This window comes from Malassezia japonica, chromosome 1 (assembly GCF_029542785.1).
Source record: "Malassezia japonica chromosome 1, complete sequence".
In the NCBI taxonomy this organism is placed as follows: Eukaryota; Fungi; Basidiomycota; class Malasseziomycetes; order Malasseziales; family Malasseziaceae; genus Malassezia; species Malassezia japonica.
In genome coordinates, this window is record NC_083370.1 from 1356209 (window position 1) to 1369653 (window position 13445).

The 13445-nt window shown below is 65.9% G+C and overlaps 10 protein-coding genes across 10 annotated transcripts; 5 read left to right on the forward strand and 5 right to left on the reverse strand.

Moving 5' to 3' along the window:
- Positions 1–5: 5 nt before the first annotated feature.
- SPT8 (Transcription factor spt8) lies at positions 6–1912 on the reverse strand (the record flags this gene model as incomplete). Its single annotated transcript, XM_060264717.1, has 2 exons — positions 6–1250; positions 1274–1912. The coding sequence occupies 2 exons, from the start codon at positions 1910–1912 to the stop codon at positions 6–8; spliced, it is 1884 nt and encodes a 627-aa protein (XP_060120700.1).
- A 43-nt stretch (positions 1913–1955) lies between these two features.
- Positions 1956–2876, reverse strand: MJAP1_000751 (uncharacterized protein; the record flags this gene model as incomplete). Its single annotated transcript, XM_060264718.1, has 1 exon — positions 1956–2876. The coding sequence occupies one exon, from the start codon at positions 2874–2876 to the stop codon at positions 1956–1958; it is 921 nt and encodes a 306-aa protein (XP_060120701.1).
- Positions 2877–3017: 141 nt separating this feature from the next.
- Positions 3018–3363, forward strand: ACB1 (acyl-CoA-binding protein (ACBP)/diazepam binding inhibitor (DBI)/endozepine (EP); the record flags this gene model as incomplete). The annotated part of the gene is made up of 2 exons (XM_060264719.1): positions 3018–3291; positions 3314–3363. 2 exons carry the CDS (start codon positions 3018–3020, stop codon positions 3361–3363), a joined length of 324 nt encoding a protein of 107 aa, XP_060120702.1.
- A 51-nt stretch (positions 3364–3414) lies between these two features.
- On the reverse strand, positions 3415–3966 carry MJAP1_000753 (uncharacterized protein; the record flags this gene model as incomplete). Its single annotated transcript, XM_060264720.1, has 5 exons — positions 3415–3681; positions 3704–3856; positions 3879–3887; positions 3912–3939; positions 3962–3966. The coding sequence occupies 5 exons, from the start codon at positions 3964–3966 to the stop codon at positions 3415–3417; spliced, it is 462 nt and encodes a 153-aa protein (XP_060120703.1).
- A 93-nt stretch (positions 3967–4059) lies between these two features.
- ERG26 (3beta-hydroxysteroid-4alpha-carboxylate 3-dehydrogenas(decarboxylating)) lies at positions 4060–5475 on the forward strand (the record flags this gene model as incomplete). The annotated part of the gene is made up of 1 exon (XM_060264721.1): positions 4060–5475. One exon carries the CDS (start codon positions 4060–4062, stop codon positions 5473–5475), a length of 1416 nt encoding a protein of 471 aa, XP_060120704.1.
- A 29-nt stretch (positions 5476–5504) lies between these two features.
- MJAP1_000755 (cyclin-dependent kinase) lies at positions 5505–6722 on the forward strand (the record flags this gene model as incomplete). The annotated part of the gene is made up of 1 exon (XM_060264722.1): positions 5505–6722. One exon carries the CDS (start codon positions 5505–5507, stop codon positions 6720–6722), a length of 1218 nt encoding a protein of 405 aa, XP_060120705.1.
- A 40-nt stretch (positions 6723–6762) lies between these two features.
- On the forward strand, positions 6763–7135 carry MJAP1_000756 (uncharacterized protein; the record flags this gene model as incomplete). Its single annotated transcript, XM_060264723.1, has 2 exons — positions 6763–6958; positions 6981–7135. 2 exons carry the CDS (start codon positions 6763–6765, stop codon positions 7133–7135), a joined length of 351 nt encoding a protein of 116 aa, XP_060120706.1.
- An 11-nt stretch (positions 7136–7146) lies between these two features.
- MJAP1_000757 (uncharacterized protein) lies at positions 7147–7930 on the reverse strand (the record flags this gene model as incomplete). The annotated part of the gene is made up of 2 exons (XM_060264724.1): positions 7147–7416; positions 7439–7930. 2 exons carry the CDS (start codon positions 7928–7930, stop codon positions 7147–7149), a joined length of 762 nt encoding a protein of 253 aa, XP_060120707.1.
- A 379-nt stretch (positions 7931–8309) lies between these two features.
- Positions 8310–9889, reverse strand: MJAP1_000758 (uncharacterized protein; the record flags this gene model as incomplete). Its single annotated transcript, XM_060264725.1, has 2 exons — positions 8310–9670; positions 9796–9889. The coding sequence occupies 2 exons, from the start codon at positions 9887–9889 to the stop codon at positions 8310–8312; spliced, it is 1455 nt and encodes a 484-aa protein (XP_060120708.1).
- A 550-nt stretch (positions 9890–10439) lies between these two features.
- MJAP1_000759 (uncharacterized protein) lies at positions 10440–13202 on the forward strand (the record flags this gene model as incomplete). Its single annotated transcript, XM_060264726.1, has 1 exon — positions 10440–13202. The coding sequence occupies one exon, from the start codon at positions 10440–10442 to the stop codon at positions 13200–13202; it is 2763 nt and encodes a 920-aa protein (XP_060120709.1).
- Between the last annotated feature and the right edge of the window lie 243 nt (positions 13203–13445).

Consider the following 13445-nt stretch of genomic DNA (forward strand, 5'->3'; position numbering starts at 1 on the left):
ACAGGCTACAGGGCCATAATCTCGTGCATGAGCAGCGTCTCTGTGCTCGATGCGAACCAGCCGCGGTCGCCCGAGCTGGTGAGCAGGAACTGGGCGCGCTCGTCGATGAGCATCTGCGAGATCGTTCCGCCGTGGTGGCCAGCGACAATTTTGAACGGCACCTCGTGCTGAGGATCGGTATGGGTATTCCACAGGCGCACGTTGTCAAAGGAGGCGCAGACGATGTGCTGGTCGTTTGGCATCATCACGACCGAGCTCACCGGCCCGCTGCCCCGCGGGAGACGCAGCGAGCGCATATACCGCGGCGCCTTGTCGCCCGGCGACGCACTCGGGCCGCGCTCCGGGTGCTGGAGATCAGGGAGCATGCGCACGTCCCACTCGTCCACGGTCTCGTTTCGCCGGCCGACGTAGATCTTGTCGCCCGCGTAATTCCAGCAGGCGCTCATGCACCACGGCGGCGTATTCGGCGGCAGCGGCAGCGCGCGCACGCCGGGCTTCGCCTTGTTATCCACGCGCCGGTCCCATAGCAGCACCTGGCCCGAGAGCGTGCTCGTGAGCATGATATCCGAGCTGAAACGCGAGACGTCTGCATCGTACTGCCACGGCACGCTCATCGAGCCAAACATGGGCTTGGGGAGCTGGCGCACGTTGGTCTTGGGTACGGGCTTTTCCTCTTCCGGCTTGGTGGGCTTGGTGGGCTTGGCGGGCTCGTCGGTCTTTTGGCCTGGGAGCGCGAGCGAGAGCCCGTTGGCCTTGACCGGCGGCGCGGTCGTTTGCGAGAGCGGCGCGTCGTCGCTTTCCTCGTCCTCGCCTTTGGCATCAAAGAGGTCCGCAGCGCCATCCGCGTCGGCGTCCGAGTCGCCGGACGCGTCTTCCGACTCGCCCGACGCGTCCGCGGCGCCCTCGGCCATCGACTCGTCGCGTCCTCCAAAGAGCGAGTCGCCGTCATTGTCCTGGTCATTGTCCGAGTCGAGCACCGCGTCGTGCTCTTCGGCGGGAGGCGCATCGCTCGACGACGCGTCCTCCACGCCCTCGCTCATGTCCTCTTTCTGCTCGAGGGACTGCGCGATCTCTGCCTCGAGCTCCTCCTCGACCGGCGACGTCGGCGCGGTGGTCGCCGCTTCCGGATGGATCACGATGCTGGGCGCCGGCACGCTCGGCGTGTACAGTGGCCGGAATGCGATGCACGAGACCTGGCCCGCATGGCCGTCAAACGAGCGGACCGTCTGCCCCGTATGGAGGTCCCATTGCTGTGTGAGAAAGAGACACGTACATAGACGCCGCGGTCCCAGCTGCCGCTCACGAGCTCCGTCTGCGCGTCCGAGAGCGCAAGCGCAGACACAGCCGCGGTGTGCTTGCGAAAGACGTGCCGGAGCCCCCCCGCGTCGTGGCGCAGGCCAAAGAGGTTAATGTTGCCCGCCTCGCCGCCGCTCATGCCCCACAGCGCGTTGCGCTCGACGGCGAGACTGTGCACTGCGCTGAGCGGCGCATCGGTACGCGTCAGCGGATCGCCTGGCGCGAGGTGCACGTTGCCCCACCACGTCGTGAGGACACCGCCGCGCGACACGCCTTCTACAAACGAGCTCCGTAGGTTTTGCGTGAGCATATTCTTTCCGTTCATGCTGGCACACAGGTCATACCAGCGCACGTATCCATCGCTTCCACCCGAAAGCAGGATACTTGCGTCCTGTACGAGCGACATCGCATGGATCTGCGTCGCCTGCGGCGCGGCGCCGACGGGGTCGATCGCGTAGCCTTTGCGTGTTTCCCGCAGAGCCTGTGCCGGCTCAAAGAGCGAGCGTCGGTGCTGGATCGCGGAAATGTACGCGTCGAGCGTGGCCGGCGCCTCGGGCTGCGCAGGCACGCCCTCGGCCATCTCCACGTCCTCCTTGAGCAGCTCCCCACGCTCCATACCGCGTCGTCGTCGACAGATCACGTGGGTCGGGTATGAGGCGCTACGAGACGAGCGGGCGCGTGAGCGCCTGGCGGCCGCCGACCAACGCAGCGCCGGCGAGGCCCAGGGCCGCAGGGCAGACTATGTAAAAGGGCGTGCCTACCCAGTGGAAAAGTGCCAGGGCCTCCAGCGCGTAGATGCTCGCGAGGAGCGTCGTGTCGGCGACCGACGGCGACTGGAGGCGCTTGGCGAGCTTGCCCCAGAGGCACGCGAGGAGCGCCCACGGGCCGAAGAAGACGGCGAGCGCCGCGGCGAGGCTCACAGCCTTGGGCGGCATCGTCTGCCACGGCTCGGTCGCAAAGGTGTGGAAGTGCTCCGGCCAGGGCACAAAGCCGTCCTTGGCTTCGGCGATGCTGCGCTGCGACGGCTTCTCTGCCGGGAAGCGTGCGAGGAGGGCCGCGCTAAACTCGAGCTGGAGAAAGGGGATGACGGCCGCGTCGAGTGCCGACGCGGCGTCCGGCGCAAACGACCCGAGGAGCAGCGAGAGCTGGAAGGGGTGGTTGGGGCCTGCGTCGACGAGTTTCTGCTTGACGCTCGCGTGCAGCTTGTCCATACGAAGGCTCCACGTCGCACTCGCGCTCGAGCCGCGCACACGCACCGGCCACACCGCCGAGTGCGCCGCGTCCTGGGCGGTGGTGTCCGAGAGCACGACCCACGCCTGGTGGGGCACGAGGTCCTCCTTCACCGCCTCTCCCTGACCGTCTGCAATGGTAAACGCAAACTTGATTACGTCGTCCGGCTCCGCGGCGAGGAGCGCAGGCTGGACACTCGCCTTGGAGGCGTACTTTTCCGAGAGGCGGGGCGCGCCGTCAAAGGACTGCACAGAGAGACGCGCATTCGTGATATCGTACGATCCCGAGGCACACACAAGCGCCGCAAGACACAGCGCAGCGAGCTGCCATGCACGGACAATTTTGTGCATCTTGGTCGTGGAGCGGAAGCCGGCGCTCCACCGGGCCGTGCGCTGGCCACGTCGACGGCTTAGTCAGCTTTTCCGTGATTGGCCCGGGGTAGGATGCATGGCGGGGAAGAGGGCCGGAGCGCACGCCTTCCCTCATCCACCATGACTCTCGACACGCAGTTCGACACCGCCGTGAACATCATCAAGAACCTGCCCAAGAACGGTCCCCTGAAGGTCAACCAGGCCCAGCAGCTCAAGGTGTACTCGCTCTACAAGCAGGCCACCGAGGGTGACATCAACACCCAGCGCCCTGGTCTCCTCGACCAGACCGGCCGCTACAAGTGGGACGCCTGGAACAGCGTCAAGGGCAAGTCCTCGGAGGACGCCAAGAAGGAGTACGTCCAGCTGTTCTTTGAGCTCTTTGAGCCTGTCAAGGGTACGTTGCTCCACTCACACAGACGACCTCGAGTACTCGAAGCACATCGAGGCGGTCAAGAACGCTGCCTAATGGCACGGTACATAGAAACATGCGCCGGGGTATCTATTTCTAATACAATGGTTAATCCCAGTCGAGCTCGTTGTCGAGCTGCTCGAGCGACGGCGCGGGCTTGGGCTCGCTTGCGCCGGCCGTGCCGGCCGCGCCAGACGCGAGGTGCTGCTGGAAGGCGACCGCCGCGGCCTGGTAGCCGCCGTGGTCGATTGCCGCACCGTCCTCGCTGGTGGGCATGCGCTCCTTTGCGCGGTCGTCACGGATCATGCTCGGATCTACGCGTCCGTCCTCGCCTTCGACCTGCAGCATGAGCTGGGGCGTCTTGGCCTCGATGACCTGTGTCAGCTTCGCTGCGTACATAGGGGTTGTCACAGTGGGGGCAAAACTCGTCCGCCTCTTCGTACTGCGCCATGTCCTTGCGAAAGGCGCGCCTGCACTTCTTGCACAGAAACGCCAGCTCGGTCGTCTTGGCGAGCGGATGCGACTCGCGCTCGGCGTGGCACTCGGGGCACTGCGTTAGTTTTGCGACCTACATCAAAGAACTTGCGACAGCATGGCGCACGAACCGCGACTTGCGCGTTCAGGATATGCTTGCTGCGTCAGACACGCCACCTACCACATTCGTGTTGGAACGCGACGCCGCAGCTGTTGCCAACATTTCCGCGTGACCTACAAGGAGGAACCCAAAATGCGCGGCTCGCTTTCTCGTCCAGCATGTCGCGCAGCGCCCCCACGCAGGAGCTGCATTTTGTCATTGGCGGTGTGGGCTTCCTCGGCACGCACATCGTGAATGCGCTCGTGAAGCGTGGCGAAAAGGCTGTGGCTGTGTTTGACCTGCGTGAGCCGGAAGAGCGCACGCCGGGTGTGCAGTACTACGACGGCGACCTGACGAGCCGCGCGTCGCTCACGCGCGCGATTGCCAACGCGCAGGAGGACATTGGCGGAGAGAAGCGCTCGGTTGTGGTGTATCACACTGCAAGCCCTGTCGCTGGCCTCGGCGCGGCGGTCTACGAAAAGGTCAACGTCAAGGGCACCGAGACCGTCCTGCACGTCTGCAAGGACGCTGCGAACAACGTCGCAAAACTCATCTTCACCTCGAGCGCGGGCGTGGTGTTTACTGGCCGCGACCTGAACTATGTCGACGAGCGCCTGCAGTACCCGCTCGTGCCAATGGATGCGTACAACGACACCAAGGCCCGCGCCGAGCAGGCCGTCCTTGCCGCGAACGACCCCGAGGGCCTCCAGACCGTTGCGCTGCGCCCTGCCGGTATCTTTGGCCCCGGCGACCGCCAGGCGCTGCCCGGCTTCTTCAACGTAGTCGAGTCCGGCCGCACCAAGTTCCAGATCGGCAAGAACCAAAACCTCTTTGACTGGACGTACGTCGAGAACGTCGCCCACGCGCACCTCCTGGCGTCCGACTGCCTCGGCGTGCGCGGCGGCCCGAATGCGCGCCCTGCGAAGGAGTACGACTCGGCGCTGCTCCTCTCCGAGCACCTGTCCCACCGCGCGCTCGGCGAGGAGGAGGTCGGCCTCTACCGCGATGTCCCCGTCTCGCTCGAGCGCCAGGACGTGCCTGCGCCCGCGACCGACTTTGCGCGCGCGCACCAGCCGCGCATCAAGGACCGCACCGGCCTCGACGAGCGCGTCGTCTTCCGCAACCGCTTTGACCCTCTTTTCCACCACGCAAGCCCCGGGCTGCCGTCCGGCGGCAACCCCCGCCCCAAGGTACACTCGCTCGCGAAACCGCGCCTCGGCGCGGGCGGCGAGGCCTTCTTTATTACGAACGGCCAGCCGGTCGCGTTCTGGGACTTTCCGCGCGCGCTGTGGTACCGCTACAACGGCACGGTGGTCACTAAGGACAATGCATTTGTGCTCGGCCTGCAGTTTGCGCTGATCATCGCGTTCCTCGCCGAGTGCTACTCGTGGATTACGGGGCGCCCGGTGCAGTTCACGCGCTACCGCGTGACGTACACGGCCTGCGCGCGTTACTACAACATCGAGAAGGCCCGCCGTATCCTGGGCTACGAACCGCTAATTGGTATGGAAGAGGCGATCGACCGCAGCGTTGCGTGGTGGAAGAAAGACCACCCCGTCGAGCAGCGCGCCAACGAGTCGGCCAAGACCAAGTAGAGCCACGTGATGTAGTGGGACAGGTTGCGATGGACGGCGCGCCGCGGCGCAGCAAGTGGGACGTGGTCGAGGACCGGCGCGCGGACGCGCAGGCCGCGGCCGCTCAGCGCGAGGCACGCGCAAAGGAGGCGGCGCGTGCAGCGCTCGCCAAGCGGCGGCGGCCAGAAGCGCCGCGCAGTGGGCCGATGCACGTCATGCCGCCTCGCAGCGCCTATCCGCGGATTGCGGGGTGCCGCTCCGTGTCGGAATTCGAGCGACTGAATAGGATCGAAGAGGGGTCGTACGGGATCGTGTCGCGCGCGCGCAACAAGAAAACGGGCGAAATTGTGGCGCTTAAGCAACTCAAGCTCGACAAGGAGAAGCAGGGCTTCCCCATCACGTCCCTGCGCGAGATTCACACGCTGCTCGAGGCGCGGCACCCGCACATTGTCGAGCTCAAAGAGCTCGTTGTCGGCGACACGCTGAGCCAGGTCTACCTCGTGATGGAGTTTGTCGAGCACGACCTCAAGACGCTCCTCGGCACGATGCGCACGCCCTTTCTCCAGTCGGAGATCAAGACGCTGATGCAGCAGCTCTTGTCGGCCGTCGCACTGATGCACTCGCGCTGGATCGTGCACCGCGACCTGAAGACGTCGAATCTGCTCATGACGAACCGGGGGCGCATCAAGATTGCCGACTTTGGCCTCGCACGCCTCTTTGGCGATCCACTGGAAGAGATGACGGCGCTCGTCGTCACGCTATGGTACCGCGCCCCCGAGCTGCTGCTGGGCACGCCGGTCTATGATACCGCGGTGGACATGTGGTCGGTCGGCTGCATCTTTGGCGAGCTCCTGCTAAAGGAGCCGCTCTTTCAAGGCAAGAACGAGACGGACCAGCTCGCACGCATCTTTCGGCTGCTCGGCCGCCCGAGCGAGGCACAGTGGCCGAGCTACATGGGGCTCCCACACGCACAAAAGTGGGGCAAGGCGGGGCCCACGCACAGCATCCTGCACCACCAGTTCCGCTACTCGACCGAGGCGACGCTCGACCTCCTCGAGCGCCTGCTTACGTACGACCCCGCGCAGCGCATCACCGCCGAAGCGGCGCTGCAGCACCCCTACTTTACCGAGTCGCCTTTACCGGCGCACCCAGATAGCTTCGGGAGCTTCCCCTCGGCGGCGGCCGGCGAGAAGCGGCGGCACGCGTCGCCCGACGCGCCGCACCGGCCCACCAAGTCGACCGCCTACGCGCTCGAATTCGACCTGTAGCGTGGAGGCGCCGATTTGTCAGCGCTTGCCACTCGACTCGATGCTCTTTGCGCGCCCCTCCCTTACGATGCGTGCGCTGCGCGCTGCGCAGGCGCCGCGGTACGTGCGTGCGTTCGGCACGTCCATCCCCGTGCGTTCTGAGGACCTGTCGACGCCCGAGGCGAAACAGAACCGCATCATTTCGATCCTCACGGAAAAGTTTACGCCCGAGGACCTGCAGGTGCAGGACATTAGCGGTATGCATCGAAACTGACGCAGGCGGCTGTGGCTCATTCTTTGCGATCATGCTCAAGTCACCCGCATTCACGGGCAAGTCGACGATCCAGGCACATCGCATGGTGAACAAGGAGATCAAGGACGTGATCTCGGACATCCACGGACTGCAGCTCAAGACGGTCGCGTCGGAGAAGTAGACGCTCATACCCTACGCACTATTGGCACCCGAGCTGCGGGCGTTTTTCGGCTGGATGGGGTACAGCTTGACGTAGGACGGGCGCATCGCATGGGCGAGACACTGCGGCGGACTCCACGACACCGCAAGGTTGCTCTGCGCCTGAAAGGGGGCGAGCGCGGCGAGCGCGGCGTGTGCGTGCTCGACATGCATAAAGTCCACGTCCACGACGTACTCCGGGCCATAGTACACCTCGGCCAGCAGGTGCACCGGGCCGTAGCACGCGGCGAGCTGTCCGACGAGCTGCATGAGTCGAGCGACGTACCGACAGCGAAAAGTTGGCGCGGCGCGACGCGCGGGGGTGCTTCACCGAGTGCTGGCTGACGAGCTCTGCGAGGCCAGCGGGGCGCGCAGACATGTCCCAGAGCGCACGGAGCTGCACCCCGGTACCCCACTCGGCGAGGCGGAAGCGCAGCGTCGCGGGCGTGTGCACCAGCTCCATGCACAGGTAGATGCCGTAGAAACGCGCATAGGGCATGCTATCCAGCACCGCCTGGGCGTACGTCTCGTGCACAAAGCTTGCCAGCGCGCCTGTCACCCATCCTGACTGTGGGCAGAGGAGAAGCTCGACGTGCGCGACCGGCGCCCACGTCGAGAGGTGGGCGAGCAAGTCCAGCTCAAACGAATGGCTTGGCTGCGTGCCAAAGGGGAAACCGTGTATATACAACACCACACATATCTGCAGCCTGTTTGCTCCGCCAAGGCGCGCAAAGAAGGGGGGCATCGCCTCGGGAGGCGCACTCGAGGGGGGTCGCATCGTGTGAGCCACGATACGGTATCGGTTGGGGGCATAAACTACCGCGGTTTATATGCGTGGGTCAGCACAGGGTGCGGTCGGAAAAGAGGCGGGTCGGGCCGCTCCGCACAGTCACAGGCGGATCGGCGGCGCGTGGCGCGGTCCATCGCGACCTCGTCAGAGGGTCGCTCTCCGACCTGGTCCCTGCGCCATGTGGAGGAAGAAGGATGGTATTTTTTTGGTTTTCGTCCCACGTCGGAAAAAGTTTCGGGTATGGTACATCGATCGTGCGACATCGTCCACGTGCGTCGCGCACGACGCGCATCGTAGAAGCATCGTAATGCGTGTCGGGAAGGCAGCGACTTTTTTGTTTTTTTTGTAGCATGCATCGCATGAGGTATTACGCCGAGACGGCGTTCGGCTGCGACGAGGCGGCGACCGCGGCAAAGTCGCGCGACGAGGGCGAGCTCGGCGCAGGGACGTTGTTCTCCTGCGACGGCGTCGCGGGCGCCTCAGCAGCGGGCGCCTCAGCAGCGGGCGCCTCAGCAGCGGGCGCAGGCGCCTCCTCGCGCTCGGGCGACTTGGCCTTGGGCGCCTTGGGGGGCGCAGGCGCGCTCAGGATCGCGGAAAAGTTGGCCTTGGTAGCAGGCTTCGCCTCGGCGTCCGACTCGTTCGGCGTCGCGTCGCTCGACTCGGGGCGGGCACCGCCGGGGAGCGCGGGGAACTCGTCGCTGTTCGGCACGCGCTGCACCGTCTTGCGGCCGGCGTGCGTGGGCGCAGCGCCGCGGCGCGCACCCTTGCCGCGCGCACTGTTGGCGCTCGAGGCGCGGGCGTTGCGGGCCTGGCTGGTCTTTTTACCTTGGCCGCTGGCGGCGTTCGGCGAGTCGGGCGCGTCCGTAGCGCGGTCGGCTGCGGCGCTGCTCTGCGCGCGGCGGGGCGGGGCGGCCTTGGTCTTGCCGTCCTCGTTGGGGAGAGTTCGTGCGTCGGTGCCATCAGGAAGGATGTGGGGGAAGCGGCAGTCGTTGGCGTAGCGGCAGGCGGAGCGGGCGAAGAAAGCACACGACGGGCGGCTGCCGTTGTTGGTACGGCCGCGCTGCGAGGCGTTGGTGCTGTCATTGCGGGTGGTCTTGGCGTTCTTGTTCTTCGAGGAGTTGCGGGTGGCACGAGTGGCGCTGGCGGAAGCGGCATTGTCCGAGTCCGGAGCACTGCCGAGGGTATCCATGCTGTTTGCGAGAGCGTCCACGTCGGCGTCGGTGGGCACGTCGGCCGTCTGGGGCGCTGCCTTGTCGTCGCCCGACTCGGTCGCGGCATCAGGCGCAGGCATCGGCTGCTGGGGGTAGAACGGCATGCCGTTCGCGCCGTAGTGCATCGGGAACATGGGGTGGTTCATGTCCACAAACGGCGGCGGGGGCACGCCGTACGGGCCAGGGCCGGAGAAGGGCATGCCGCTCGGGCCGGGGAAGAACATCGGCTGGCCGCCCTGCGGCGGAGCCATCATCTGGCCGGTGGGGTGCTGAAAGAGGCAGCGGTCGCCGTAGCGGCAGTTGGGGAAGAAGCGGCACGGGATCATGCGGGCGACCTCGGGCGGCGGCAGGTTGGCATTCGCGCCGTCCTGCGACTCGCTCTGCTGGGTGGGCTTGGGGCTGTCGCCGTTTGCAAGGCGCGTATCGGCGTGCAGCGCAGCCTCACGGAGGATCGCGAGCGCCTCGGCGTTGGTGTCCGAAGGCGAAACGAGGGCCTGGGCGACGCGGGGGTCGGCGTCTGGGTTAGTAGGGAGAGACGTACTGTGTGCCAGGAGCTCACGCACCACTTCCGTGTGGCCGAGCTGTGCGGCGTGCGTCAATGCGGTGGCGTTCGAGGCGTCTGGGTGAGCAAAAGGTACGTACCACGCGCACCGGCCAAAGCGGGGTTCTGCTCGAGGTGCTGGCGCACAACGGCCACGTCACCTTGTTGGCTAGCTTGGAAAAACTCGGTCGTCATTGTGTACAGTGAAGTGTAGAGAAAGTCGTCTGTCGTCCAGTACGTCCCAAGCTTGTCTTGCGCGGCGTCCCAAACGAGTCGCCGAGTCGGACGATTGCACTTGTAAAGTTCCAACCGATTCTTCCGGCACGCGGCTAGAAAATTTTCCCAGCTGGGAGGGACTCGCACGTGATATGCACGCTGTGGAAGGCGGGCACAGGTGCATCGGAGATTCGGAACTAGCGTCGAGGCCAGGCACAGGACGAACCGCGGCCCGCGACGCAAACCAATCTCGGCTCGGTGCGTCGCATAGGCTGCGAAGCCAAGACAATTGCGCCAGGAGCCTCGGTCAAAAAAAAAAAAAAGATACAAATTGCGACGAGGGCTCAATCACGTCGCGGCGTCGCGCCGCGCCACCACGATCGAACTACCTGCCATACTCGCCATAGTTTCCTACATGCTCTTGCCGAGACGCCCTGAGCGCGACACGCCACTGCGCGCGACCGGCGACCTCCTCGCTCGCACCTCGCCAGGGCCCCACGTGATTTGCTAAGCAACACGACGCGCTACTATGGACGCGCTCGTGCAATGCCTGGAGCACTCGCTCTCTAGCGCGCAGAACCTGCGCAGCGACGCAGAGCAGGCGCTGCAGCAGCGTGCCTACCCACGTAACGATGCGAGCGGCGCGTTTGGCGTGGAGCTCGCGCAGGTCTTTGCCTCGGACGCGACTGCCCTTCCCATCCGCCAGGCGGCGGGCATCGCGCTCAAAAAGTACGTGTACGAGCGCTGGTCGATCTTTTTTGAGGAGCACCTGCGCACGGCCAAGAGCGTTGGCGAGGGGGGGGACGGCGCCGTGCCGCCCGACGCCAAGCACGCGGTTCACACGCTCCTCCTCCAGGCCCTCGGCGACGCGGGGCGCAAGGTGCGCCTCCTCGCCGCGCAGCTCCTGTCGATCATTGGCAGCTGCGACTTTCCAGACCACTTTCCCGAGCTCCTGCCTGAGCTGCAAAAGGATTTGGGCGCGTACGCATCGAGCGACCCGCGCGCGGCGGACAAGGTGCACGGTGCGATGAAGTTCCTCGCGGACTTTGTGCAGAGCGAGCTCGACGAGAACCAGCTGCTGGTGGTCTCGAAGGAGTTTATTCCGCTGCTGCAGAGCATCCTCAGCGACACGAGCGCGGCGTTTTCGGCGCACACTAAGGCGCGCTGCGTGCTGGTCTTTCGGCAGTGCCTCACGTCACTGTACACTGTGCGCGATGCCTACGCTGATATGGTCAAGCAGGCTGTCGACCACTACTTGCCCCCGTGGCTCGAGGCGCTGCAGGCGATGCTCGATCCCGCGTTTTATGCACAGGCCAACTGGGCCGACGCGGCGACGTGGGAGGAGCTTGGCCTGCGCCGCGAGGTGATCCGCACGCTCGGCGTCGCATCGCGCTTCCGCAGGCACTTTGGCGTGCGGGGCACCGAGGTGCTGGGTGTGTGCCTCGCGAACCTCGAGGCGCTCGCGCCGCTCTTTTCGAGCGTGGATCTCGTGGAAGAGCCGCGATACGAGGAGCCGCCGGCGCCCGAGGGCGACTCGGACGTCGTGTCTGGCATTGCCGCGCTGGCCATGACCACGCTCTCCTTCTTTTCCGAGACGCTCGAGACGCCGTCCATGCGCGAGCTGCTCATTTCCGGCGGCACCGGCGGCGACGGCGCGGCGACGCCTGCCTTTGCGCAGCTCGTCGAGGCGCTCGCGACCTTTGCACAGATCACGCGCGAGGACGAAGAGACGTTTGTCGACGACCCGTCGGCGTTTGTCGAGGAGGACGACGAAGAAAACATGCTTGTGACGCTGCGCACCTCGACCGCCGACCTGCTCGACCAGCTCCTGGACGTGTACCCGCTGCCGACGCTGCGTGCGCTGCCGACGCTCGTCACCGAGGTGCAGCGCCTCGCTGCGACGCGCCGCGCAGCTGACGGAACCTGGTGGAAGCTCCCGGAAGCGACGCTGATGCTCGTCGGCAACATGCACAACCTGATTGAGGAGGTGGTTGAGACGATGGACGTCCCCTTTTTCCAGCCCACGGCGATTGTGCACGAGCTCGCGGTACCGAATCTCGCGCCCAGTACGCCGTCCTTCTTGCGGGGGCGCAGCTTTGTGTTTGTGTCGCAGTACGTCGGCGACCTCGGCGCCTCGTTTGGGCGCGAGGTGTTTGCCGCGGCGATACAGGTGCTGCACGCGCCGGACGCCGAGGCGCCGCTCCACGTCAAGCTCTCGGCAGTGCGTGCGGTGCGCAACTTTGCGCAGCTGAGCGAGTCGCTGAGCACGAGCGACGCACAGGCCATCCTCCAGGAGCTGGGGCCGCTCCTTCTCCAGGCGACCGGCTCGCCGCTCGTCCTCATCATGGACGCGATCGAGGCGGCGCTCTCGGGTGCCAAGTTTGCGGAGGGCGACGCGCCGGTGCTTGTCGACGTCGCGCGTGCCGCGCTCAGTGCATGGCGCACGCACTCGATGGATCCCCAGGTCGAGATCTCCATCGCGGCGCTCCTCGAGTCGCTCGTGCGCATCCGCAGCGCGGCGAATGCCACGGTGCGTCTGGCGCTCGAGATCGCGGCACAGGCGCTGCAGGAGGACGAGCGGGGCGAGGGACTCGGTGCGAGCGCCGCGGCGCTTGCGCGCAGCGTCCTGGCGAGCGCCGAGGCGGCCGCGCTCGACGGCGCCGTGCCGCACTTTCTCCCGCCCGCCGCGCAGTACCTGCTGCGGGGCTCGGACCTGGAGGCGTCGCAAAGCCTCCTCTTTTGCCTGACGCTCCTGTGGCAAAAGCGCGCCGAGGACATGCTGGCGTGGCATGGCGAGGGCGTCGACGCACTCGGGCTCATCCTGCGCATCGTGCAGGAGCAGCTGCAGATGGACGAGGCTGCGTGCAGCATGCCGCTCGGCGTGTTGCTCGTCACGCTCTTTCTCCAAGCCGGCGCGCACGGCTCGTCGATGGCGGGCCTCGGCGCGGTGATGCCCGGCCTCGTACGTGCGCTCGCGGCGAAGCTCGCGACGGCCACGTCGGTGGACGCGGCGATGGCGTTGCTGTTCCCCCTCACGTACCTCTTTGCGGAGCACACGACCGACGTGATCGGTCTCCTTGGCCACGTCGATGTCGCGACGGTGCACGGCGAGGCGAACGCGCTGCGTGTCGTCGTGGCCAAGTGGCTCGAGCACGCCGAGATGGCGATCGGCCGCTCGGTCGGCAACCTGAATACCCTTGCGCTGGCGCGCCTCTTGGAGCACTGGCCGGCGGAGCTCGACACGCTCACGACCAATGGCGCAGTGCGTGCGTCGGCAGACAACAGTACGTAACCACACTCACCCAGCCATCATCACGCGCTCCAAGGCCAAGTCGGCGGATTTGTACGAACAGATCCCCGCGCGTGTGCGCATCGTGCAGATCCTCCTGCACGACTGGCAGTCGCAGCACGACCAAAAGGAGCACGCAAAGGACGTTGCGCATGCCGTCGAGGAAGGCGACGGCGACGAGGGCTGGGAGGACGACGAGGAGGCGAACCAGCTCGACGCTGCGCGCGAGGAGCGGCGTATGGCCTT